The 26,949-nt window shown below is 41.4% G+C and overlaps 1 protein-coding gene across 2 annotated transcripts; it reads left to right on the top strand.

The window, feature by feature from the left end:
- The first annotated feature begins 1,547 nt into the window (after positions 1 to 1,547).
- Positions 1,548 to 26,949, top strand: MYCT1 (MYC target 1). 2 transcript variants are annotated; one of them, XR_005456620.1, is made up of 3 exons: positions 1,548 to 1,605; positions 24,049 to 24,693; positions 26,194 to 26,949. XR_005456620.1 is itself a non-coding variant. In XM_038769897.1 (2 exons), exons 1-2 carry the CDS (start codon positions 1,554 to 1,556, stop codon positions 24,561 to 24,563), a joined length of 567 nt encoding a protein of 188 aa, XP_038625825.1. In that variant the 5' UTR covers positions 1,548 to 1,553; the 3' UTR covers positions 24,564 to 25,887. The 2 variants fall into 2 exon arrangements, 1 of the variants encoding a protein (XP_038625825.1); XM_038769897.1 differs by lacking the exon at positions 26,194 to 26,949 and having other exon boundaries at positions 24,049 to 25,887.

The following is a 26,949-nucleotide window of genomic DNA, read 5'->3' as shown; positions in this document are numbered from 1 at the left end:
GGGAGAGGAAGGAGGGGGCTCAGTCTGGGAAGGCCTCCTGGAGGAGATGAGCTCTCAGTAGGGCCTTGAAGGGAGGAAGAGAGCTAGCTTGCTGGATGGGCAGAGGGAGGGCATTCCAGGCCAGGGGGATGACGTGGGCCGGGGGTCGACGGTGGGACAGGCGAGAACGAGGTATGGTGAGGAGATTAGTGGCAGAGGAGCGGAGGGTGCGGGCTGGGCTGTAGAAGGAGAGAAGGGAGGTGAGGTAGGAGGGGACGAGGTGATGGAGAGCCTTGAAGCCGAGGGTGAGGAGTTTCTGCCTGATGCACAGATTGATTGGTAGCCTATATATCTGTCATTTTATTTATATGTATTGATGTCTGTTCATTTGTTTGATGTCTGTCTCCCCCGTTCTATACTGTGAGCTCATTGTGGGCAGGGATTGTCACTTTATTGTTGTATTGTACTTTCCCAAGTGCTTAGTACAGTGCTCTGCACACAGTAACCACTTAATAAATTCAAATGAATGAATGAATGAATCATACCAGGAAAATAACCAGACCAGGATTTGGGCTCTGACATTGGCAATAGAATTCTTGGAGGAACCTTGTGATGATTGTCCTCCTCTGCCATGCCTAATCTAATGCCATTTGAGTATTGGCTTATTTTACACCTAATAATAATGATTGTGGTATGGGTTGCCAAGACAAGTGGCAAGTAGCAGGCAAGTGGCATAGCTGAGATTAGAATTCCCAGACTGTTCTCTTCCCATGAGGCTATTGTGCTTCTCTGGCCAAAGATAATTTAATCAATTAGCTCCTTTCAAAAATCCAAAGCCACCCGACACCTTTCCACTCTTACTTGATGAAAGCACCATTATTTCCACATTTCTGTACTAACATAAAGTGAATCTTAGCAACTGATCACTATTCTATATGCTATGCTGATAACGAATAAGAAAGCAATAAAATGATTTTACAAAAAAAAGGAAGGAACAGTCTCCAGAAGGATCATAAATAACTTACTTTAATTTTATTTGGGGAGAGGAAGGGAATGATTACCATTCATATTTCAATGGATCCTTCATTGGAACAATTTTATAGGTAAATATAATTCACCCAGTTGCATGTCTGGCTAGAGCTGAAACATTAAACCTAGATAAAATGAAAAAAAAAGAAAATTAAGTCTAGTAAACTCTTCTGTACCGTAAAACCAGACCTAGTTGAATAGAATCTCGATATTTTTATCTGCTGAAAAAGGCCCCATCCATGAAGTGTGCTCTGGAAAAATCAGTCCTAAATTTCCTCCTTAGCTAATGTACCTTCTAAGGAAATGACGAGAAGGAAATTGTTTTGTGTCTCAGGAACCATGTGGCACTCCAAGATAAGGCAAACAGTTGCTAATTTGAGTATAAAAGCAGGAAATGTGATACTCATATTTCCTTTTATGCAAACAAAAGTATGTGAGAGGCTATGTGAACTATTTGTTTTCTTGCTGAGCTGGACACCATAAAATCCTGGTGCTCCTTTTGGACATATTGGTTTTTCTTTTCCCCTCTAATTCTGGTGGACATTATGGCTAATAACTCAACAGGTTTAGAGAGCCCATGGCCAGAAAACTTTTGGGGTAAGGTGTTTTTTTTTCTCTCAAACTATACATGTGAGATGTAGTTTAACAGACCACTTAGGATCTCTTTAGCTATTTGACTATTAGAAAGTATCTGATTTATGATTTTTCAAAATGTCCTGGTTTAAGTACATTCATACATGCAGGTAGCAAGAAAAATTGGGGTAATAGAAAACGTTCATTTTTCAAATGCCTGATAATTAAATTTCTAGTGATTAAATAAAAGGATCCAGGTATGTGGAGTGTAGTAGTTGGATACAAGATGTAATCAGAGTGAAAGAAAATAGAAAAAATAAGAAACAAGATTGTGGTATTGGTAGTGGCTTGGGGGTCGAGGGCAAGTAAATCTTTGAAAAAAATTCTAAGTTTTTGCAAATTGGGAGGCTTCGTAAATGTTTTTCAAGTTTTCATGAGATTAACCATTGTATTCTGAAGATTGATTTTTAAAAAATGTGTGTACATTTCCTGGTATAGTTACTATTCAAAAGTAATTTTAAAAATATATATCATTATATTTAGTGCATATGCATATAATAACTTTCGACTATATTGGGACCTAGATTTGGGAGATCTGATAAAGGGAAAATAAAACTTGAAAGATGGAAGACAGAGAAATGTTTTCAATTGAAATTTGAATGTGGAGTGAATGAGACAGAGCTGCTACTGATCTAAGGTGCTGTCAAGACGGTGGGAGTTAGTGGCATAAGGGCTAAGCGGGAGCCAGTATGGAAGGACAGAGAAAGCAGAAAGGCAGAGCTTGAATTCACAAGAATTTTGTGTTCCTATAGTTTTAAAAAAGGAAAAGGAAAATAATTTTGAACTCAATCTTGAAATGAGGGAGATGGCTCAGGAATTTTTCAATTATGTTTCATTGTTGAAATCAAAATAAAAGCAGTGTGGCTTAGTGGATAGGGCCTGTAATCAGAAGGACCTGGGTCTAATCCTGCTCGGCCACATATCTGCTGAGTGCCCTTGGGCAAGTCAATTAACTTCTCTGTGCCCAGGTACATCATCTATAAAGTGGGGATTAAGACTGTGAACCCCATATGGGACACGGACTTTGTCCAACTCAATTAGTTTGTATGTATCCCACTGCTTTGTACAGTGCCTGGCCCATAATAAGAGCTCACCAAATACTATTAAAAGAAATGTAAACAGATTATCATCAAGGGGAAGATGAAGGACTCCAGGCAGAGCAGCGACAAACAATGGGCACCTGGAGCGTGAGCCCTGATCCTGACCCTGACAGGGCTTCTGTCAGAAGCTAGATGTTTCTTTGACATAATATTGTTTCTAGATCTCGCTGAAGAGAAATGTACAACATGTAAGAATGATAACTGGTGTATATTTAAAATCAATTCACCCCAAAAACATAATTTGGGCTTCTTGCAGCAAATGTTTTAAAGTTGGTGTAAGGAAATTCTTCTCCTTTCCAAATTCCTTTAAGATAAATTTAAATTTCACTAAAGAAAAATATCCAACAAGGCAAGAAAAACTAGAAATCCAGTCCCATGTTCCTTGGGCCTAATGAAAATCAGTCAGTCTTTCTAAAAAGAATGGAACATACTCTTTTTCTCATTTGTATTCTTTTGCTTTACAATGTGGCCTAGTGGAAAGAGCACAGACCTGGGAATCAGAGGAACTCGGTTTTAACCCCAGTTCCATCACTGGTCTGCTTGTGTGACCTTGAGCAAGTCAGTTAATTTCTCTTTGCTTCAGTTACCGCAACTGTAAAATGTAAATTAAGAATGTGAGCCCTTTGTGGGACAAGGGACTGTCTAACCTGATTATCTTGAATCTATCCCAACATTTAGTACAGCATCTGGCAAAGTTCCTAAGTATGTATGTATATATGTGTGTGTGTATGTTGGGGGGGTGGTGGGGACTTTGACTATTTTCTTTAGGAACGCATTCGTTTCCCTTCGGACGAGTGAGAGGGGAACAGCACATTGAATCGTTGGGAGTAGTAGTTAGTAATAATAAGACTTATTAAGTGCTTACTGTGTGCAGAGTACTGTAGTAAACACAGAAAGAATATGCAAGCGAGAATTATGCATGGTCCCTGTCCCTTGAGGTGGGGTGCGGGAATAGGGAGAGGGGTGGAAATAGAAGCAGGGAGAATGAACAATTATGAAATAAGAAGCAATGCAATGAGAAGCAGCGTGGCTCAGTGGAAGAGCCCGGGCTTGGGAGCCAGAGGTCATGGGTTCTAATCCCAGATCTGCCACTTGTCAGCTGTGTGCCTTTGGGCAAATCACTTCACTTCTCTGTGCCTCAGTTCTCTCATGTGTAAAATGGGGATTAAGACTGTGAGCCCCATGTGGGACAACCTGATTACCTTGTATTCCCCCCCGCCACCAGTGCTTAGAACAGTGCTTGGCACATAGTAAGCACTTAACAAATGCCATTATTATTATCATTATGAAATATTCAGCTGTAGGTGCCCTTTCACACCACCTCTGAGCTCCAAGAGAGATAGGACAGCTTGATTCCCCACCTCACTCTCTTCTCTCTTCCCTCCCATTCTGTAACAGGAGAATCCTAGAGCAGATAACTTGACTACATTTTCCCATATCAGGCTGTTCTGATAAATTTTCACTTACTACAACTAAAACTCTGGCTTCCTCTTGCTGGACACACCTTAAACCATTCCCCCCCCTTTTTTTTTATGTTGGCCAATGAGTAGTGGCAACTTAGCTACTTGAAAAGGTCAAAACAACTCTAAATACTTGCTTTGCTACAGACAGTCATAGAACCAGGAATAATTCTGTTTATTATTGACTGAAAGATGTCCTAATTTATTGTCATTGTATTTATTATGAAAGAATTGAAAATCTTTATATTTTATAATTTTGGATATTCCAGCATATCCAAGGATAATTTTTAAATGGATGAAAATAGATGGTACTGAAAAATTTTTTAACAAATGAAAAACATATTTTAATGTCTATTTTCACCAATATTTATAATACTTTTAAAATGAAAGTTAATTATGCCTTTTATTTAAAATAGCAATTACAACTGTGGTATTTTTAAGTGCTTTTTATATGCATTGTACTAAGAGCTGGGGTAGATACAAGTTAATCAGGTCCCACAACACATTTAATTTTCACCTTCTCCATTTTAGGATGAAATCTGGCAGAGAAAAAGAAAGGCATATTTTTGATGTGGTTATGTATGTGTGCAAAGCTGTACTACTATTTTAATTTCAGGCCTCGCTTTCAATTACAAGCAAATTGAGCTAAATAAATAGCTGCAAGGATGCCCCATTCCTCTAGGTAGCACGACAATGTACCTTCAGATTACAAGAAGCAATTTATGCAGTAAAGATAGAGAGATCAATAATGCTGAAGCCCAAGATACAAATGCAGCTCTTGTTGGACAACACTAATTTATAACTTCAGTGTATTTGGATGTTTGTTTTCATGTTGGACTCATCATTTCATGGATTGAGAACAAAGACACCTTTTTGTTTCATAAGCACTGCACTTGTCTAGAAGGTCAGAAACAGGGATTCCATTTCAATGAATAAAATGGGTGCCCAGTTACTCAATTTTCTCTCTTTTCTATGGCTCTTTGTAGTATAGCATCATTCACTTCCTGTTGTTTCTAACAGCTGAACCCAATCTTCCCCTTTGAATCTGTGGAGGAAGATGGAAGGTGAGCAGCTCTGTGGGAAGGGGGAAGGGGCACTGGCTATCTACCTCTCTCAAAGACTGTGAGCCCATTGTTGGATAGGGACCGTCTCTATATGTTGCCAACTTGTACTTCCCAAGCACTTAGTACAGTGCTCTACACACAGTAAGCACTCAATAAATATGATTGAATGAATTGTAAAGGAAAGTCCACAGTCTTCCCACAGTTTCTCCCGGCTCTGTCACAGGTCTTTCGTGTGATCTTGGGTAAATCACTTAACTTCTTTGTGCCTCAGTTTCCTCATCCATAAAATAAGGATTAAATCCTACTCTCTCCTACCTAGACGCTGAACTCCATGCATGACAGGGACTGTGTCCAAATGTATAACTTTGCATCTACCCCAGAGCTTAAAACAATGCTTGGAACAAATTAAAAATGTATTATTATTAATAGTACTGAACAATAATTTCTTCTGTGAGTTTCCTGCTCCTAACTCAAGGGAATATTAATTTCCCAGTCTCTGTAGGCTTTGAATTATGTGGGGATGAAAGTGCTTAATAAATACCATTGGCTATTATTATTATGTGCCCAGAGAAATTTGGTGAGGTTGCATTGCCCTCCTGAAACAGCTGACCATGACCATATATACACCCTGCTCTGATGCATTTGTCATTTCCCAGCTCCAGTATAGTTGTGGAAAAAAATTTTCCACAATTTTTTTCCACAGTTTTTTTTTTTTTTCTTTGTACGGGTTTCTTTGGTGGTGGTTTTGTTTTTTGCGTATCCTTGGTTTTTTAAGTGAATTGGAACAACAGAGGAGACAGAGGTAGGGAATCTGAGGGAGCAGAAGCACTGACAGTATGAAGGAAGGAGCAGGACTGGGGACAAAGCCAAGGTTAGGGACACCCAGAGGATTCTCTACTAGCCAACAATCAATATCAAAGTCCTTTATATGATCTCACATACATACTTATCACATTTTGAACAAAATCCATGAATCATTCAGAAGGCTCTGTTGTCACCTATATTTTCCCACGAACACTATTATTATTATTTTTACTCTTGTTCAATAGGTACTAAGGTTATCATTACAAGTGTGGTAAGAATGATTCCAACTGAAAACCAGCCATTACATTTGATTACGTGTAGGCACAATGACATAAACTTCCTCCTCCTGGCCTGGAATGCCCTCCCTCTGCACAACTGCCAAGCTGGCTCTCTTCCTCCCTTCAAAGCCCTACTGAGAGCTCACCTCCTCCAGGAGACCGTCCCAGACTGAACCCCCTCCTTCCTGTTCCCCTCCCCCCTCCCCATCCCCCCCGCCCTACCTCTTTGCCCTCCCCACAGCACCTGTATATATGTTTGTACATATTTATTACTCTATTAATTTTACTTGTACATATTTACTATTCTATTTATTTTATTTTGTTAATATGTTTTGTTTCTCAACCTGGAATTTATTTTGGAACAAAGGGAAATGCAATCTACATTTGTTTTCCACTTACCACTTTTGAGAAAGTGAAGACCATGTAGCTGAAAATGTAAAACTTTCTGAATTAGAGGTATAAAAATAGATATTGGGGCTTACCTTTGGCTTTACTAGTTTTATCTAGCTCTGATGAATGGCTGTGTGATCGTGGGTATGGGAACTGTGCATTACTCTGGTCAGGCAGCCATGTAGGGGTCATATTCTGGTAAGGCAGGCTGGAATGCTCCTATGCCATATTTGTGGGTATATGCATTGACTCTGTTACAATCCTGCTGGGGCATACAGACATACAGACATATCCTTTCACCTGAAGCTTCAGAGCTCTAATGCGATTGCTGGAATATTCTTTGGTCTATTGCTCCATAAGCCCCAGTGGTCTAGAGAGTACTGGAATGGATAAAAGGAAGAATTGAGTTCCATATCTATTCCCTTTCTTTTCTTTTCTTTCTCTCTCTCTCTCTCTCTCTCTCTCTCTCTCTCTCACATACACACACACACATTCTTACCATAGGATTTAAAGCAGTATATCACCTTGTCCCCACTTACTGTACTTCCCTGATTTCTTTTTACCAGCTAGCCCACATATTTTTCTCCTTTAATGCCACCCTACTCACTGTACCTTAATCTAATCTATCTCACTGCCAACCTCCCACCCATATCTTGTCTCTGGCCTGGAACACCTTCCCTCTTCATATTCAACTGATGATTGCTTTCTCCACCTTCAAAGACTTATTAAAAGCATATCTCCACCGAGAGGTCTTCCCCAACTAAGCCCTCATTTCCTCTACTCCCACTCCATTCTGTGTTGCCCTTGCACTTGGATTTGCCCCCCCTCCTTTATTCACCCCCCCACAGCTCCATAACCCTTACGAACATAGACAAAAATATAAGTAAATCAATTATGGATATCTCCCATTCACCTGTAAACTTGTTGGGGGCAGGGTACATGTTTACCAACTCTGTTAGATTGTACTCTTAGTACAGTGCTCTGCACAGACATGATCTAGTGGATAGAGCATGGGCCTGGGAGTCAGAAGGACCTGGGCTCTAATCTCAGATCTGCCACTTATCTACTGTGTGATCCTGCTTAAGTCACTTCACTTCTCTGTGCCTCAGTTACCTCATCTGTAAAATGGGGATTAAGATAGTGGACCCCATATGGGAAAGGGACTGTGTCCAACTTGACAAATATGTATCTACCCCAGTGTTTAGTGCAGTGCCTGGCACACAGTAAGCGCTTAACAAATACCACAAGTATTTCAACCACTGATATTGTACTCAGGCTGTGTGATTGCAAAGACAGGTCAGTGAAGTTCTACTCCCAAAGACTAAAGTAGGCTAACCACATCCTCTTTTATTCAGGCCCTTCTCCATCCCTTTAAAGATGTAGGCCTTAAAGGACATACATGTTAGATATACACTGTAAGTAAAAGAGTAATAATCTCCACTATGGAAATTCCTTATACCAATTTTCCCTGTTTATGGTCACTGACCTCTATATAATAGGGATTACATGGAAATATATTGATATTCCTCTTTCTATTTTTTTGTTTTATTTGTAGGGAGGCAGCAGGGTATTGCTTGTGACAGGTTTGGATTTCTTTTTCTTTAAGAGTGAGAGGACGGTCAGTTGCTGGCATCAACACCCACCATACCAGAAGCACAATTCATCTGGAAAAACCAACACCAAATATATCCAAAATATGGGGGCCTCGTTCAAGAGTTTCAGTTTATCTTCCTACTACTCACCTTCATGAAATTTCCTAAATTGAGATAGTCTATTTCCTTTGCACTAGATCATTTCCCTTGTTTTTCCCAGCTTTCATCCCATCCACGGACCTTGATAAATTGTCAGATCCTATAATTCAGAATTCACTTCATTATGTAATTATCAAGTGAGGTCCTGCATACTAAGGCTACTAAGGCTTCATTCTTAGGGAGGATGAAAGCTGCTGTCAGTTCATTGGTCACTCTGCAGGATGTTTCTGAGGCTACTGCATTTATTGACTTTCCTTGTATCTAAGGAGCACCTTAAATCACTTGGCACTGGACCATCACAGCCATTGAGTCAGCCTTGCCAAATGGTTCAAGGTCATATGCACTGGTGACTGCTTAACAACTGCTGGAAATGGAAACTTCTATCAAGTGTAATCTTGAGTATAAACCTTGGTCATAAATCAAATCCTCATGAACAGACTCTTTGAAGGGCTGAGAGGAAAGCGGTTCCCTAACGTTACCAATTCACTAAAGGGACAGTCAGTGGAATATTAACTGCTTATGCTTTCTGGCTTAATCACCCATTTGGGATTTTTGTTATTCATTGGCTAACTGCCATTTTTTATACAATTCAGGAACATAAGTCACAGGAATGCAATTAATATCTATCCTGCCTTTTACACCTTTTTATTAAAAATAAAATGAAATATATCTACTACCACTAAAACATCACCAAGTCAGGAATAATAATAATAATAATGATAGCATATTTGTAGAATTGTGCTAAATGCTGGGATACATACAGTTAGACCATGTGCAGTGCCTGTCTCGCATGAGGTTCTCAGTCATAGGGGAGGAAAAGCAGATATTTTATCCTCATTTTACAGATGAGGAAACTGAAGCATAGCAAAGTTAAGTGACTTGCCCAAGATCCTACAGCAGGGAAATGACAATGCAGGGATGAAAATCCAGTTCTCCTGACTCCCAGGCCCATGCCCTTTCCATAGGCTATGTCTTTCTTTTCTGAATTCCCCATAAGGGGAATGTCCTCAGTAAGCACTCAACAAACAGGAGAGAGTCAGGAGGAATGTACTGGCCTGGATGTTACTGCTGCACTCAGAACTTTGGGGGTTCCCTGGGCCCACAAATGTATGGGCCAAAAAGAAAAATGGCCTGAATTAGTAGACCAGGGCCAGGCAGGGGAGCCAGAAGTAGCATGGCCAAGGGAAAAGAGCGTGGGCTCAGGAGTCAGAGAAGTTGGGTTCTAATCCTGGCTCTGCCACTTGTGTCTGTGTGACTCTGGGTGAGTTATTTAATTATTTATCTTCTCTGTGCCTCAGTTACCTCACCTGTAAAATGGGGGGGTAAAACTGTGAGCCCCGTGTGGGTCATGGACTGTGTCCAACCCAATTATCTTGTATCTATTCCAGTGCTTAGTACACTTCCTGGCACATAGTAAGCATTTAACAAATGTCATTAAAAAAAAAGGCAGAGAGGGTCATAGCTTGCTGACTCACTGGGCCTCCTATAGCCTTTCCTCTTCCAGCATGGTGTAGTGGATAGAGCATGAGCCTGAGAGTCAAGGCCATGGGTTCTAATTTCAACTCCACCACTTGTCTGCTGTGTGACCTTGAGCAAGTCACATCACTTCTCTGTGCTTCATACAATCATTTGTAAAATGGGGATTGAGACTGTAAGTCCCATGTGGGGCAGGGACTGTGTCTAACCCAATTTGCTTGTGTCCACCCCAGTGCTTAGTACAGTGCCTGGCACAGAGTAAGTGCTTAATAAATACCATAAGTCCTTCTTTCTGGAGCAGGCTCATATGGAGAATTAGGCTAAACTCGTGCCTTTTTTTCCTGACTCTTTTAAAATCGAAAGAAACATCGATTTCACATTCCATGGGAACATAATTGTGGGTTATTTTGTTGTTGTTGTTGCTCTAGGGGCAAAGCTTTACTCCCTGGGAATCTTTTGCTGGACTACTTCCCTGACTGTGATGGAGACATGAGAGTCTATGAATCCTTATACTGCCTGGAAATGAAAACAACTCACAGCCCCTTGTGGCGAACACAGCAGCTCCTATTCAGCCCTGAATTCCATTCACTCCAGCCAGCCTTCCAAGAGCTTTCATAATAATAACAATAATAATAACAACATTTATCAAGTGCTATTCCAACCCCTGGGGTAGATTCAAGTTAATCAATTGGGACTCAGTCCTTTGTCCCCCATAGGGCTCACAATCTGGGTAGGTGGGAGAATACATATTGAATCCTCATTTTACAGATGGGGAAATTGAAGCACAGAAAAGTTAAATGACTTGTTCAAGATCACACTGCAAATAATTTGGAGAGCTGGGATTAGAACCCAGGCTCTCTAACTCCCAGGTCCATATTCTTTCTACTAGTCCATGTTGCTTCTCTTTCTTAGCCTCAATTTGCCAAGAGATCCTCTTAGTGGGATCCAGCTTGGGCTGGAACAGTTGACATTCTTCAGAACCATACGGTAAGCTCCCAAATGGATTATCTCAGCCCTGCTCAATGGAATTCTCTGAAACTGAGCCTCACCCTGATTCTCCCAAAGCTTTTCAGAGCAGGGGAAATGCCAACCCTCCAGAGGATTCAGGCATACTGGGGGTTTAATAGAGGAGTAAAGAAATCAGGTCAATAAAACCTCCATTTCATGAGGCTGGTCTAGCCTGGGAAGAGGCAGCATGGTGTAGGGGTACAGCACGGGCCTGGAAGTCACAAGGATGTGGATTCTAATCCTGGCTCTGCTTTGGGACCTTAGTCCATGTCCCATGTGGGGCTCACCATTTTAATTCCTATTTTACAGATGAGGTAACTCGAGTCACAGAGAAGTGAAATGACTTTCCTGTGTCCTACTCTATTTATATCCACCCCAGCACTTAGTATAGTGTCTGACACATAGTAAGTGCTTAACAAATACCACAGTCATTACTATTAACCACAAGATGCTAAATTCTAAACCAAAATAAAGGCTTACTATTACTATTATGACATTTATTAAGTGCTTACTATGTGCAGAGCACTGTTCTAAGCGAACAGTCAAAGTAATTAATCTCCTCTATGGCTAAGAGACTCTGACTCTGACAACTGAAAAATTTCCATCGGCATCATACAAACGTCAAATGCAGAATTCAATTGCAAGATAGTATTATCAGCAATGTGAGCCTCTCAGACTGGATTTAATGCCTCCATCAGCACAGATGGCAGATCAGTAAGAGAGCATGAACCAAGCAGTTTTCACTTGGGTTTTTCTAGGGAGAAATTTGAGACTCTTACTGTGTTCTCAAAAATACTGGCATTGACTGATCAATCAATGAATGGTGTTTATTGAGCACTTATTATGTGCCTAGCACTGTACTAAGCATTTGGGAGAGCACTATAGAGAAGAATTAGCAGGCACAGCTAACAACTAGCTTTGACTAGCTAACACTAGACTAGCTAATACAGCTAACGACTAGTTAGACACTGTAATGAACTTACAGTGTTATTTAAGGCCTACCTTTTCTTGTTTTATTCCATCAAGTCGTTTCCCACCCATAGCAACACCACAAACACATCTCTCCCAGAATGCCCCACTCGCCATCTGCAATCGTTCTGGTAGTGTATCCATAGAGTTCTCTTGGTAAAAATGCAGAAGTGGTTCTCTCCTCACTGTTGACTTCAAAGCTCTCCATCCCCTTGCTCCCTCCTACCTCACCTCCCTTCTCTCCTTCAACATCCCAGCCCGCACACTCCACTCCTCTGGTACTAACATTCTCACTGTGCCTCATTCTCACCTGTCCCGTCGTCGACCCCTAGCCCCCATCCTACCTCTGGCCTGGAATGTCCTCCCTTCTCAAATCAGCCAAACTAGCACAAAGCCCTACTGAAAGCTCACCTCCTCCAGGAGGCCTTCCCAGACTAAGTCCCCCTTCTCTCCCGGTCCCCCTCCCCTCTCCATTGCCCCAACTCACTCCCTTTGCTCTACCCCCTCCCTGCCCCATAGCACTTGCGTATAAATTTATAATTATAATAAGATTTATTTTTATTAATGTGTATATATCTATAATTCTATTTGTTTATAATGATGTTACAGATGCCTGTTTACTTGTTTTGATGTTTGTCTCTCCCCTTCTAGACTGTGAGCCCTTTGTGGGCAGGGATTGTCTCTGTTGCTGAATTGTACTTCCCAAGCTCTTAGTACAGTGCTCTGCACACAGAAAGCACTCAATAAATATGATTGAATGAATGAAACACTGCCTCCTTCTGCACAGTAAACTTGAGTCTCCACCCTTGACTCTCTCTCGTGCCACTGCTGCCCAGCATTGGTGAGTTTTGACTTATAGTATATTGCCTTCCACTGGCCAAGCTAGGAATGAAATGGGTAGACCTCTGCTTGACTCTCCCTCTTGTAGCCGAGACTAGAGAGTAGTGGACACTCTCCAGGTGGGACCCTGAGAGGGGAAAGGCTTACCTAGGCATCCAGAAAAGTTGTGGGACAAATTGGACCTGTATTTATTGGTGCATCTTCAGATTGTGGGCAGGGAATGTGTCTGTTTATTGTTGTATTGTACTCTCCTAAGTGGTTAGTTTAGTGCTCTCCATACACTAAGCACTCAATAAATCCTGTTAACTGACTGGAAATCAAGGTTGGAATGGTGCATACTTTTTGTCCTTGGGAACTCCCCATTGCTGAGATTCAGGAGCTACAGAAGAGGTGAAGGATCCACAGATCATGTTTGTTATGTCAGATGGATGGGACACAGAGAACTCTTTTTTTGTCTCATCCCTGTCTCTGGGCTGAGTAGGTTAAACTTTTTCCTTTACGTTCAGGGATAGTACTGGTAGGGGAGGAGGTTACCCCTTGGTTCTACATGGTGGTGTGTCTTTGATCCACTTCATGGATTGATTTTTTTGGTGAAAGATGGGCCCACCCATCTTTCAGGGTGAGAAAATTGGCCTCAAGCATTCCTTCTCCTCTCCAGCATTAGATTCTATGAGGCTTTTATTGGGGATTTTTAAAGACAACACTTCCCAAAGCAAAGAATATTCTTTGCCACTTCACCAGTTTCTCTAGAACAATACCCTCTTGATAGTCAGCTGTGCTCTGAATGAGGGTGGATTTGGGCTTCAGCTATAAAATAATATGATTTCAAAATGAGCTCAGATCATGTTTTTTAATTTTTTAATTGGTACTTACTAAGTGCTTATTATGTGCCAGACACTGTACTAAGCTCTGGGGCAGATAAAAGATAATCAGGTTGGACACTTCCATGTCCCATGTGGGACTCACAGCCTTAATCTCCATTTTACAGATGATGTAACTGAGGCACAGAGAAGTTAAAAGTCATGGAGCAGACAAGTAGAGGAGCCAGAATTAGAACTCAGGTTAACTGATTCCCAGGCCTGTGCTCCTTCCACTAGGCCACACTCTTCATGTTCCCAGCTATTTACAAAGAATATATTTCAGGCAGGAAAAGGAAAATCTAAAGGCTTTAGGGTCATTGTAGATGATACACTAAAAGAAGAGCGTTCTGTAAGGTAGATTGTAAGCCTCTTGAGGGTTTCTGGAGCCTCCATTAGATTAGAAGTCCCTTAAGGGTTTCTGGTCTACTCTCCCAGTCACTCAATATAGGGCTTTTCTATGGTATTTGTTAAATGCTTACAATGTGCCAGGCTAAGCGCTGGGGTAGATACAAGATAATCAGGTTGGACACAGTCTATGTCCCCCAAGGGGCTCGGCTCACAGCTGTAATCCCCATTTTACAGATGAGGTAACTGAGGTACTGAGAAGTGAAGGGTCTTGCCTGAGGTCACACAGCAGAAAAGTGACAGAACAGGAATTAGAACCGAGGTCCTTCTGACTCACAGGCCTGTGGCCTATTCACTAGACCACACTGTTTCACTTTCATTCATTCATTCATTCATTCAATCATATTTATTGAGCGCTTACTATGTGCAAAGCACTGTACTAAGTGCTTGGGAAGTACAAGTTTCACGCTGCTTCACACCCAATAGGGACTCAAAAATTCCACTGATTGAAACACAACATGAATTTCAGTCGATTTAGACCTAAGGCAGGCATGTCAAACTCATTGTCAATCAATTACAATAATTCATTCATTCATTCAATCATATTTATTGAGCACTTACTGTGTGCAGAGCACTGTACTAAGCACTTGGGAAGTACAAGTTGGCAACATATAGAGACGGTCCCTACCCAACAACAGGCTCACAGTCTAGAAGGGGGAGACAGACAACAAAACAAAACATGTGGACAGGTGTCAAGTTGCCAGAACAAATAGAATTAAAGCTAAATGTACATCATTAACAAAATAAATAGAATAGTAAATATGTACACGTAAAATAGAGTAATAAATCTGTACAAACATATATACAGGTTCTGTGGGGAGGGGAAGGAGGTAGGGTGGGGGGGATGGGGCAGAGGAGAGGAAAAAGGGGGCTCAGTCTGGGAAGGCCTCTTGGAGGTGGTGAATTCTCAGTAGGGCTTTGAAGGGAGGAAGAGAGCTAGCATGGCGGATGTGTGGAGGGAGGGCATTCCAGGCCAGGGGGAGGACATGGGCTGGGGGTCGACGGCGGGAAGGCGAGAATGAGGTACAGTGAAGATGTTGGCAGCAGAGGAGCAGAAGGTGTGGGCTGGGCTGTAGAAGGAGAGAATGGAGGTACATGTACATATACATGTACATTACTTGTACATATCTATCCCATTTATTTTATTTTGTTGGTATGTTTGGTTTTGTTCTCTGTCTCCCCCTTTTAGACTGTGAGCCCACTGTTGGGTAGGGACTGTCTCTATGTGTTGCCAATTTGTACTTCCCAAGCGCTTAGTACAGTGCTCTGCACATAGTAAGCGCTAAATAAATACGATTGATGATGATGATGATGATGATGATGAATGGAGGTGAGGTAGGAGGGGGCGAGGTGACGGAGAGCCTTGAAGCCGAGAGTGAGGAGTTTTTTCTTGATGCATAGGTTGACAGGGAGCCACTGGAGATTTTTGAGGAGGGGAGTAACATGCCCAGAGCATTTCTGCACAAAGATGATCCGGGCAGCAGAGTGAAGTATAGAATGAAGTGGGGAGAGACAGGAGGATGGGAGATCAGAGAGGAGGCTGATGCAGTAATCCAGTTGAGATAGGATGAGAGATTGAACGAGCAAGGTAGCGGTTTGGATGGAGAGGACAGGGCGGATCTTGGCAATGTTGCGGAGGTGAGACCGGCAGGTTTTGGTGTTGGCTTGGATGTGAGGGGTGAACGAGAAAGCAGAGTCGAGGATGACACCAAGGTTGCAGGGTTGTGAGATTGGCAGGATGGTAGTGCCATCTACAGTGACGGGAAATTCACGGAGAGGGCAGGGTTTGGGAGGGAAGATAAGGAGTTCAGTCTTGGACACATTGAGTCCATAATATGGACATATTGAGTTTATATTGAGTTAATAATGACATATTAAACACTTGTAAAGCACAGAGAACTGTACTAAGGGATGGAAAAAAAGTACATGGAGCTTAATTCAGATACAGATTCTGGCCCACAAGGTACTCAACAGTTTAAGAGGAAAGAAGGCAGGCATACGGTGGGGGGTGAGGGGACACAGCAGACTAAAAATCAACAAATTTATAAACATTCTCCAGTGGGAAATCCTTGTCCCCTTCCCTTGCTTCAGAGCCACCGTGCACTCTTTCCTGTTAACACAAATACTACTTCATTCATTCATTCAATTGTATTTATTGAGTGCTTACTGAGTGCAGAGCACTGTACTAAACGGTTGGGACAGTACAATACAGCAATGAAGTGTGACCATCCCTGCCCACAATGAACTCAGACAGAATAGCTGCCATTTATGGAAGAACCTAGTCCTTCCATCATCATGTTTTTCTTGCACTTTTTGGATATAATAGTAGTAATAGTATTGATTAAACACTCACTGTGTGCAGAGCACTATACTAAGTGCTGAGCACCATAGAAAGTACTGCTTTAAGGAGTGAAATAATCTGGATAGAAAAACAGCTTGCCTTAGTGGAAAGAGCATGGGCTTGGGAGTCACAGGACTTCAGTTCTAATTCCAGCTCTGCCACTTGTCTGCTATGTGGCTTTGGGCAAGTCACTTCACTTCTCTGTGTCTCAGTTACCTCATCTGTAAAATGGGGGTTAGAAAACTGTGAGCCCTATGTGGGACAACCTGATTACCATGTATCTACCCCGACGCTTAGCGCAGTTTGGCACATAGTAAGCACTTAACAAATACGACCATTATTATTATTACTAAGTGACGGTTTGGAAGAAGTGGCTTTGTGTGTGCACATGATGCCAGTTTAGACGTGCCTACTCTAACTCATTCTCTCTCTCCTACTGAGACTGTGAGCCCAATGAGGGACGGGAACTGTGTTCAACTTTTATCTCGAATTTACTCCAGCACATAATTGTTATTATTATTATTACTATGACATGGAATTAGTTGGGAACTTAGCTTCAACCTTAGAGAAGAACTGTATGTATTGGGAATGACCACACACTGAGAGGCCCGGAAATGAAACTCACCTTGACAGTGATTACTGCTTTCTTCAGAACATAAGAATAAAAGCAATTCCATACTGGTTAGAGCAACGATCTATTTCTCCCAGTATCCCATCTCTAATGGGGCCTCCCAAAGTTCCTTGAAAGAAAAATAGGACAGTTTGACCTCCTTCACTTATGCAAGAACCATTTTACATTAAATTTTTCCTCTAATAATCCATCATTAATCTAAATTCTTCTCAAATCATGCCATTTCTCTAACTTTTCCCTTTTATTTTTTTTTAAATTTCCCTATACTAACCTGTCAAACACAAATATATCCCAAACCTCCTTAAATCGTGAAGTTTTACCTCCATAACCTTTTTTGGTAATAGACTTCATCTGTTCACTATATGCTTTGTGAAGAAATGTTACCTTTCTTCATTTAGAACCAACAGATTCATGACCAAGAATATGATCCAGTGCTTCGTGTGCAGAATACTCTGACTGGCACTTGGAGGCCTTCCCAGACTGAGCCCCCTCTTTCCTCTCCTCCTCCTCCCCCTCCCCCCCCCGCCTTACCTCCTTCCCCTCCCCACAGCACCTGTGAATATGTATATATGTTTGTACATATTTATTACTCTATTTATTTATTTTACTTGTACATATTTATTCTATTTATTTTATTTTGTTTATATGTTTTGTTTTGCTGTCTGTCTCCCCTTTCTAGACTGTGAGCCCACTGTTGGGTAGGGACCGTCTCTATATGTTGCCAAATTGTACTTCCCAAGTGCTTAGTACAGTGCTCTGCACACAGTAAGCGCTCAATAAATACAATTGAATGAATGAATGAATAATCTAATGGGGAGGCTCCCCCAAGAGGCCCTCTCAGACTAAGCCCCACTTTTCCTCATGTCCCACTCACTTCTGTGTCACCCTGTCTTGCTCCCTTTGCTCTCCCCCCACCTCCCTGCCCCATAGCACTTATGGATATATCTGTAATTTCATTTATTTATATTGATGTCTGTTTATTTGTATTGATGTCTGACTCTCTGCCTCCAGACTGTGAGCTCATTATGGGCAGGGATTGTCACTGTTCATTCCTGTATTGTACTTTCCCAAGTGTTTAGTACAGTGCCTGCACAAAGTAAGTGCTTAATAAATATGACTGACTGAATAAATGGATATAACTAGATGAAAATGCAATAGGGAGCACAACAGTAAATAAATATAACATTAATATAAATATTAATATAAATTAATAATAAATAAATATAATATTAATGTAAATTTAGGAGATTAAATAAATCAATAACCAATAAGTGAATAGATAAGTTGTTTATGGTGTTTGTTAAGTGCTTACTTGTGCTTGCACTTGTGATTTCAGTGCTTGTCAAGCACTCATCTAAGCACTGAGGTAGATACAAGTTAATCAGGTTGTACACAGTTCATGTCCCACTTGGGGTTCACAGTCTAAAGTAGGAAGGAGAACAGATATTGAATCCCAATTTTATAGTACAGGAAACTGAGGCACAGAGAAGTATAATGACCTGTCCAGGGTCACAGTAGACAGCAGGAGGAGTGGAGATTAGAACCCCGGTTCCTTGACTCCCAGGCCTGGGCCCTTTCCACTAGGCCACACTGCTTCCTTAAGTGTAGATGACGGGGGTGGCTGAGAGAATGGGTAGATGGTATTTAGTGAGAAGTAAATCTAGCAGAAATTTCCTCGGAAATCATTAGAAGAAAATTTGAAAATCTCTGTATCCTTGATGATTTTCATAACCATTTACCCTCTCTACTACATACTCATTCACCTGCTGTTCTTACCAATCTTTGCCATCGTTTCACAACTTTTGTCCATTTGCCTACCTACTGTGCAAACTAAACATTATCATTTTCTCTTTCCCGGGGGATGGAGTCTCTCTCCTGGACTTGGGTGAAAGATTCAGATCAGGGCAAAAATTAAGTGATTGCTTGGTCTCTCTCTTCTCAAGCCATAGATTGAGAGGGGAAAGGAGGAAACCTTAGATTCCCCTGAGGCTTTTCCTTAAGGAGAATGAAATTGGGGGCACTTAGCTCTATACCATCCCTTAAACTCAGGCTAAAACTACAGACCCCTTATGTTCGATATTATCCAAGGCAGATACAGGATTTAAAACTTCTACCTGGCTGCAGCTGAGAGGTTCTGCGGAGGTCCCAGCAACCATAGCTGAACCAGATTCCCAAACAAGACAAGAACAAAATTGGTCTTTAATTGATACTACAAATGGGAGAATGCAAAAGAAACTACTCGAGTAAAGGATCATGAGACATTATTTTAAGGTACTAAAATTTACAACTTTAGAGTCAAGGGGATGCCAGACATTATGTTCTTTGGTCATGCAACTATCTCCTTGAGAGTTTTATTTGTTTGGGGAAAAAAAGCAGGGGAATAAGGTTTAATCTAAAATAATCCTTAAATTAAAATGATAACTAAATGAACCTCCCCTAGCTCCCTTTTGACCCCAGGCATTTCTTAGTTTGAGAGATATAAATTTACTGCATGAAGCTCTCTTCAGGTTAAATCTCAGAGAAGCAGAAAGCCCTAGTGTCCCTTTGCTTTGCCCTCCGGAAAATCTGGCTCCAAACCCAGGGGTTGGGTGGGAGGGGAGGAAAGGAGGTAGAGATTTGTCTCTATTGGCAGAGAAGCCTGCACCCTCCCAGAATGGTCGAAAAGGTTCTGGGGATTCCCAGAATACTCTAAACAATTATGATTGGGGAGTTGGACTTTCTGTCAGGTCTGTCAGATTACTATCTTGCTGTCTGACAAGGAGCAGAAAGTGGAAAGGTAGCAAGACAGGCAGATGGACACAAGAGTCAATCCAACAATTGTATTATTGAGTCCTTACTGTGTGCAAAATGCTGTACCAAGCATTTGGTAGAGTACAATATAACAGAGTTAGTAGACATTTCCTGGCCTCAGCCAGTTTATGGTGTAAAGGGGAAATTTCCATATTGCTAGTCACTAGAAGATACCCATATGAAGCAGATGCCTTAATCCCACAGGAAATCAGGGTGAGGAAAATATCCATTTTCAGGTGAGGCTTCAGGATACTTTTATCTGGTTCTCTAAGAGAGGTGTTTATTAAACAAACGGTTAGAGTTCTCTAAGAGAGGTTATTAAATGGTTAGAGTTCATGAGAAGCAGCGTGGCTCAGTGGAAAGATCACGGGCTTTTGAGTCAGAGGCCATGGGTTCAAATCCTGACTCTGCCAATTGTCAGCTGTGTGACTTTGGGCAAGTCACTTAACTTCTCTGGGCCTCAGTTATCTGATCTGGAAAATGGGGATTAAGACTGTGAGCCCCCTTTGGGACAACCTGATCACCTTGTAACCTCCCCAGTGCTTAGAACAGTGCTTTGCACATAGAAAACACTTAATAAATGCCATTATTATTATTATTATTATGACCCTCATACAGGTGAGTGCCAGTGGCATAATGATTAGCTGTGGGGAAAGAGACCTAAGTGCTTCACTGACTTTCCAGAAAGCAGCTGGTGGTAAAATAAGCCCCTGAGTTACTACCCCTTCAGTGTCAGATAGTACCAAGAAGCAGTGTGGCCTAATGAATAGAGAATGGGCCTGGGAGTTAGATGGACCTGGATTCTAATCCTAACTCGGCCACTGGTCTGCTGCGTGACCTTGGGCAAATCTCTTAACTTCTCTGTGCCTCAGTTACCTCATCTGTAAAGAAGGGATTAAGGCAGTGATTCCCATGTGTGACAGGGACTGTCCAAACTGATTTGCTTGTAGCTACTACAGTGCTTGTCACATAGTAAGTGCTTAACAAATATCATTATCATCACTGCCAGAGTTGGAAAAACAGAAGAAGCTCTGGAGGTCAAAGGGTACATGTATGCACAACTTGTTGATGTGGCAGTTGAGATCTTTCACTTACACTGCCACTCATCCTTTTATTGTAGCAATTATCCTACTTTTACCATATCTATTGACCATGGGGGAGGGGGAAGGGGAAAATCACTTTCTTCCTTAATACTTGAGGAATTTAAGCATTTCTTTTGTACCAAGCGCCCTGCTAAACATTGGGGTACATATCAAATATATTTGAGGCCCAGGCCCTCATGGTGCTCACAGTCTAAGAGAGGGGGACAGCAGATTATTTCAATCCCCATTTTACAGATGAGGAAACTGAGGCATAGAAATGCTAAGCCTTGCCCAAGGTCACACAGCAGGTAAGTGTCAGTGCCAGGAATAGTACCCGGGTTCTCTGACTTGAAGGCCCATGCTCTTTCCATTAACCCTGCTTTAAAGTCATTGATGATCAATTTACTACTAGAATTTCTTTATGAAACTTGGTCCTTATATACTCCAGGCTGGAGTAGTGCCAATCTACTGTATTGTACTCTCCCAAGTGCTTAGTCAGAGTTTTGCACACAGTAAATCCTCAATAAATACCACTGATTTATTGGTTGACTGACAGCAGGCCTAAGACAGTTTGGCATTGATAGATTGTCAGTCTGAAATAAAATTTTATTTCATTCTCTAATACTGTCTTTTACCAAAAAAAGGGGCTTTTGTAGTCACAGAGTGAATATTCCAGTGAAATAAGCTATGTAAAGATAAGGTTGAACAAGATACAACTGACCATGTTCTAATATTTTTATTACCATGTTTGTCCACATTAAATCTTGCCAATTACTTAGGGGGTGTTTATCATAGCACTGAACCACACACACACACACACACACACTTCTTAAATAATGGTATTTGTTAAGTTCTTACTATGTGTCAAAAATTGTTCTAAGCACTGGGGTAGATATAAATGAATTAGGTTGGACACAGTCCCTATGCCACATGGGGTTCACAGTCTAAGAGGGAGAACAGGAGAACTGAAGCACAGAGAAGTTAAGTGACTTGCCCAAGGTCACACAGCAAGCATTTGGCAGAGCTGGGATTAGAGCCCAGGCCCTTCTGATTCCCAGGCCCATGCTCTTTCCACTAGGCCACAGTTGCAGTTGATTGAGTATAAAAGGAACAAAAATGGACACATTTTCTAACCATATACACATGAGCATTATTCTGGAGTAAGGTAGGAATACTTCCCTAAAGGCAAAAAAAATCAACTCTGGGCTTGGAAGTAGACAACTATATGCCTCACGGGACCACAAAGAGTGCCCTTCTTGCTCCCTTTCAGAAGCTCATGTGCACTGTGGAAAGCAACAAAGAGACATTTTCCCCTTGCTTTCTGCACCTTTTCTGCCTCTGAAAAGTCTCTGAAAGCCATTCAGGCTATGGTATTCTGAAAATCTGCTCTCTGCACAGCAAGAGACAAAATTGAACACATCGAACTGGAAAGTTAGAATGAATGAGAACTGTTCTTTCCTTTAGGAAGGTAGAGCAAACAGGGAAAAGTCTAAGAGGGAATATTTGTATATGGATTGATCATTCAATTGTGTTCAGGGAGATTGGACACAAGAAGTGACCTTACTGAAGGTTCAGGGGAAAAAAGGAAATATCTTACAGGATATAAGTGATGTATAGGACATAAAAAAACAGAGATTAAATCACCTGAATGGAGAATATAAGATTGAGGGCAGAGATTCAGTCTACCCACTTTATTGTACTCTCTCAAGCACTTAGTACAGAACTTTGCATAAAATAAGTGCTCAATAAATACCACTGAGTGATAAATATTCATATAATAGTGCTTGCCAATTTAGAATGTTTTCACTTAATTCAGTAAATGGCACACCCATTGCCTGACTACTTGTGGCTCCTTGCCGCTGCTCTTTGGTTGCTTGTTGATTGTCCCAAACAGTCAAGAAGGAAGGACAATTACTCTCCCCTCCTTCAAAGCCTTATTGAAGGCACATCTCCTCCAAGAGGCCTTTCCTGACTAAGCCCTCCTTGTCTCTTCTCTCACTCCCTTCTGCATCTCCCTAATTAGCTCCTTTTATTCATCCTCCCTCTCAGCCCCAAAGCACTTATGTATATATATGTAATTTATTTATTTTATTCATTGAATTGTATTAAGTGCTTACTGTGTGCAGAACACTGTACTAAGCACTTGGGAAAGTACAATACAACAATAAAGAGTGATAAATAACCTTAGAATACATTTACAGAACCAGTAAAATTTAGAATTGTTAAATGTATTTACATTTCTGTCTGACTCCTCTTCTAGACTGTACATTTGTTGTGGGCAGGGAATGTGTCTGTTTATTGTTGCATTGTACTCTTCCCAAGCACTTAGTACAATGTCCTGCACACAGTAATCACTCAATAAATAGGACTGACTGACAGACTGAGGTAGAGGAAGGCCCTTCTCCCTTGTGTTCCAGGGAACAAGTATTTCTTGTCAAGCTAAGCATGGTGAACCATGGAAACATCAAAGGTGGTAACCCAAACCCAGAACTGATACTGAAGTCATTAGTTGGAATGTCTATCCCTTCTGTATCATCTATGCACTTGCATCTTTGACCTTTGGGCATGTGATACCCCACACCACTTATGTACATACCTTTAGGTTTCACATTATAAATGATTTATTTATATTAATGTCTGTCTTCCCTCTAGACTGCAACCTCTTTGTGGGTAGGGAAAGGGTCTGCCGACTCTGTTGTATTGTACTCTCCCAAGCGCTTAGTACAATGCTCTGCAAACAGTAAGGGCTCAAGAAGCAGTGTGGCTTGGTGGATAAAGCACAGGCCTGGGAGACAGCAATATCTGGGTTCTAATCCCGGCTCGGCCACTTGTCTGCTGTGTGACCCTGAGCAGGTCACTTCACTTCTCTGGGCCTCAGTTACCTCATCTGTCAAATGGGGATTAAGAGTGTGAGCCCATGTGGGGCAAGTACGATGTCTGACACCATTAACTTGTATCTACCTCAGTACTTAGAGCAGTTCTTGGCACATAGTAAGTGCTTAAAAAGTACCATTATTGTTATTATTATTAATAATACATACCATCAATATTGGTGATGAGCAAGCAAATGAACTAATTTCATCTGGTCTCTCTCTGGGATTCCATACAGGGAAAGCACAGAGGCTGTTCGATGACTAACTAGTCTTTCTTGGTTTCAGATGACCTGATCCTGTCCTTCACAGTGTCCGTGGCCATTGGGCTGGTGATAGGAGGGATAATCTGGGCTCTGCAGTTCTGCCTATCCCGTCGTCGAGCCAGTGCCCCCATTTCACAGTGGAGCTCCAGCCGGCGCTCTAGGTCCGCTCACGGCCACAGTCTCAACAGAACCGGATTCTACCGGCACAGCGGATGTGAGCGGAGGAGCAACCTCAGCCTGGCCAGCCTCACCTTCCAGCGGCAGGCATCTCTGGACCAAGCCAATTCCTTCCCGAGGAAATCCAGCTTCCGGGCCTCCACCTTCCACCCCTTCTTGCAATGCCCACCACTCCCTGTGGAAACCGACAGTCAACTGGTGACTCTCCCATCCACCAACACCTCCCCCATCATCAACCCCACCCACAGTCTGAGCCGCCCAGAGTTCCACTGGTCCAATAACAGTCTCCGTATTGGCCATTCCACACAGACTCCTCCTCCTGCCTACGAGTCCATCATCAAAGCATTTCCAGATTCTTGAATGGAGTTTTGATTCCTTTTGTGTGTGTGTGCTTGAGTGAGGGAAGAAATCCTAAGTCTACTTTACTACCTATGTTTTTTATTTCTCCAGCTGTGTGAAGCCAGCTAGGAAGTTCTCAATGTTTAAAAGGGTGAGTGAAGGCTGAGCACCGTGGTACGTAAGATGCCACGTTTTGCTTAGGAAAATCACAATCACGTATATCACAAGACACAAAATCTCCTCTCCTCTCATTCCGTAATCCTTTTCAATCAACATCATCATGAATCTTTAAAGAGCAAAAGGGAAGGAACTTTGTTATCAAAGAATCATCTCTAGTACTGTGTACTCATTACAGACTTTAAAAAAATGCCTATAATTTACATTTGACTTAAAAAAGGAAAACAAAGAAAAAAACACCTTTCCCAAAAACAAAGCCAAGACTTTTTATTGCCATTATAAACTTCACTACAAAATAATGACATGGAAATAAATGGTCAGAATTTCCCCTTCGAAAATTTTCATTTGCTGTAGGCTGGTGCCCTCACTTCAAATGAATCCTTAACACATGCCACTCTTAGACCGTAAGAGAATGAAATCCCAGGTTTACAAGAAGCAACATCTCTTAGACATTCTTTAGTATTAATATTGTATCTGAATACTTGGATGCAGTGCTAGACTGCCTGGGGCAACTGAATGTGCAAGCAAGGAGAAGCAGAGACTGTGTTCATGAGGACAAGGTTCTGATGAATCAAGGAACTGAACCTTTGCTAGAAAACTCCTTTTCTAGCACAGTGGAGGAAGAGTAGATCTATTTTGTGCTATTTAGACTTGTAAGGTTGTTATGGGCAGGGAACATGTCCACTTATTCTGTTCTATTCTGCTCCCCCAAGCACTTAGTATGGTGCTCTACAGGGTAGTAAGCACTCATAACTACCACTGATTGATTGTCTGATAAGGTCAATATGGAAAGTCATTCAAGTCTCTGTTAAATACAGGACAAGATCATTTCAGATCCCTAAACCTCTTATTTTTCCCTTTCCAAATATCAAGGTTAAAAAAACACAGAACTTGGATTTTACCTAACAAAAATTTAAGTTTGGTAAATGGCCTGGTTAAGTTTTAGTGAGTCTGGTTACTAGATAGTCTGGAATATAATTCTAGGGACTACATACCCAAAGCAGAGCAGTGAAGGTTAAAGAATCCATTCTCTCAGTCTCTCTCACAAAGCACATAAAATATAGGAGGTAAGGGGAGTGAAGCTGCATGACCTACTGGAGTGAGCATGGGCCTGGGAGCCAGAGGACCTTGGTTCTAATCCTGGCTCTTCCAAATGGTTGCCATTTGAACTTGGACAAGTCACAACTTCTCTGTGTGTCAGTTCTCCCTCCTACTTAGACTCTGAGCCCCATGCAGGACAGGAACTGTGTCCAACCTAATTCATTTGGACCTACCCCAGTGCTTATAACTGTGTTTGACACTTAGTAAGGGCTTAACAAATATGATTTTAGAAAAGCAGGCGGAGATAGGAGGCAAGAGTGGGTGAGCTATAGGAAAGAAAGATGAGAGCTGGGCACAGGGCTTCTGTCCAGTCCTGCACTGGAGAATGCCACAAGGACTTTCTCCATTGGATTTCTTTCTCTTTCTATTGCAGGCTAAACTGAATATGTTTGGAGAATTTCACTTACCAGGGGAACAGAAGATCTCTGGCTACTCTGATCAACCACATATGTGTTCCCTGAATTGTAAACAAAGTCTCTAGTTAGTTGTTATTAGATTGAAAATCTTTTGTACATTTTCACGTGAAAATAATTTTTCTGTGGGGAAAAAAGACTCACATATTTCTTTCTAAAGGACAGTATTCACAGTATTACAATGGCAAGATATGACTCCTTATAAATTAAATCTTCAAGAACTTTGCTTTGGTTTTCCTTTGATTTTTAAAAATGATTGTTCCTCAAATGAGGAAACACAGATCTGTTTACCAGATAGCTATCTCTATTAAAAAGTGACTGAAAAACTTGCAAGATATTCAAGACGTGGGGAGCTAGTCCTTAATAAGAAAAATATTTTAGGTTACTGAGCATGGGTTATAGAGCAACGAGATGTTTTTAAGAGAGATTTAACTCTGTAATAAATGCATTTTTACTTGTTTTATGCTTCATTTAATGTTTAATATAGGAAAAACACTTCAAGTGTACATTTTTAACCTGAAATTTACACTGGAAATGAAAAAAAAAACTTTTATAGTCCCAGATTAGGGGAACAGAAGCAGAAATCCTTTGGTGCATTTGTCACCTAGTGTAAATATGTTGCTTTTTATTTTAAATGGTTATGAGAGCACTGAAATGAGTATTTGGTAAATGTAATGGAGGTTCTGGAATGTGAAATAAAGAAAAAATGAAATTTT

Source organism: Tachyglossus aculeatus, chromosome 2 (assembly GCF_015852505.1).
Source record: "Tachyglossus aculeatus isolate mTacAcu1 chromosome 2, mTacAcu1.pri, whole genome shotgun sequence".
NCBI lineage: Eukaryota > Metazoa > Chordata > Mammalia > Monotremata > Tachyglossidae > Tachyglossus > Tachyglossus aculeatus.
Note: the sequence above shows the minus strand (reverse complement) of the source record. Positions and strands in the feature narration are given on the sequence as shown.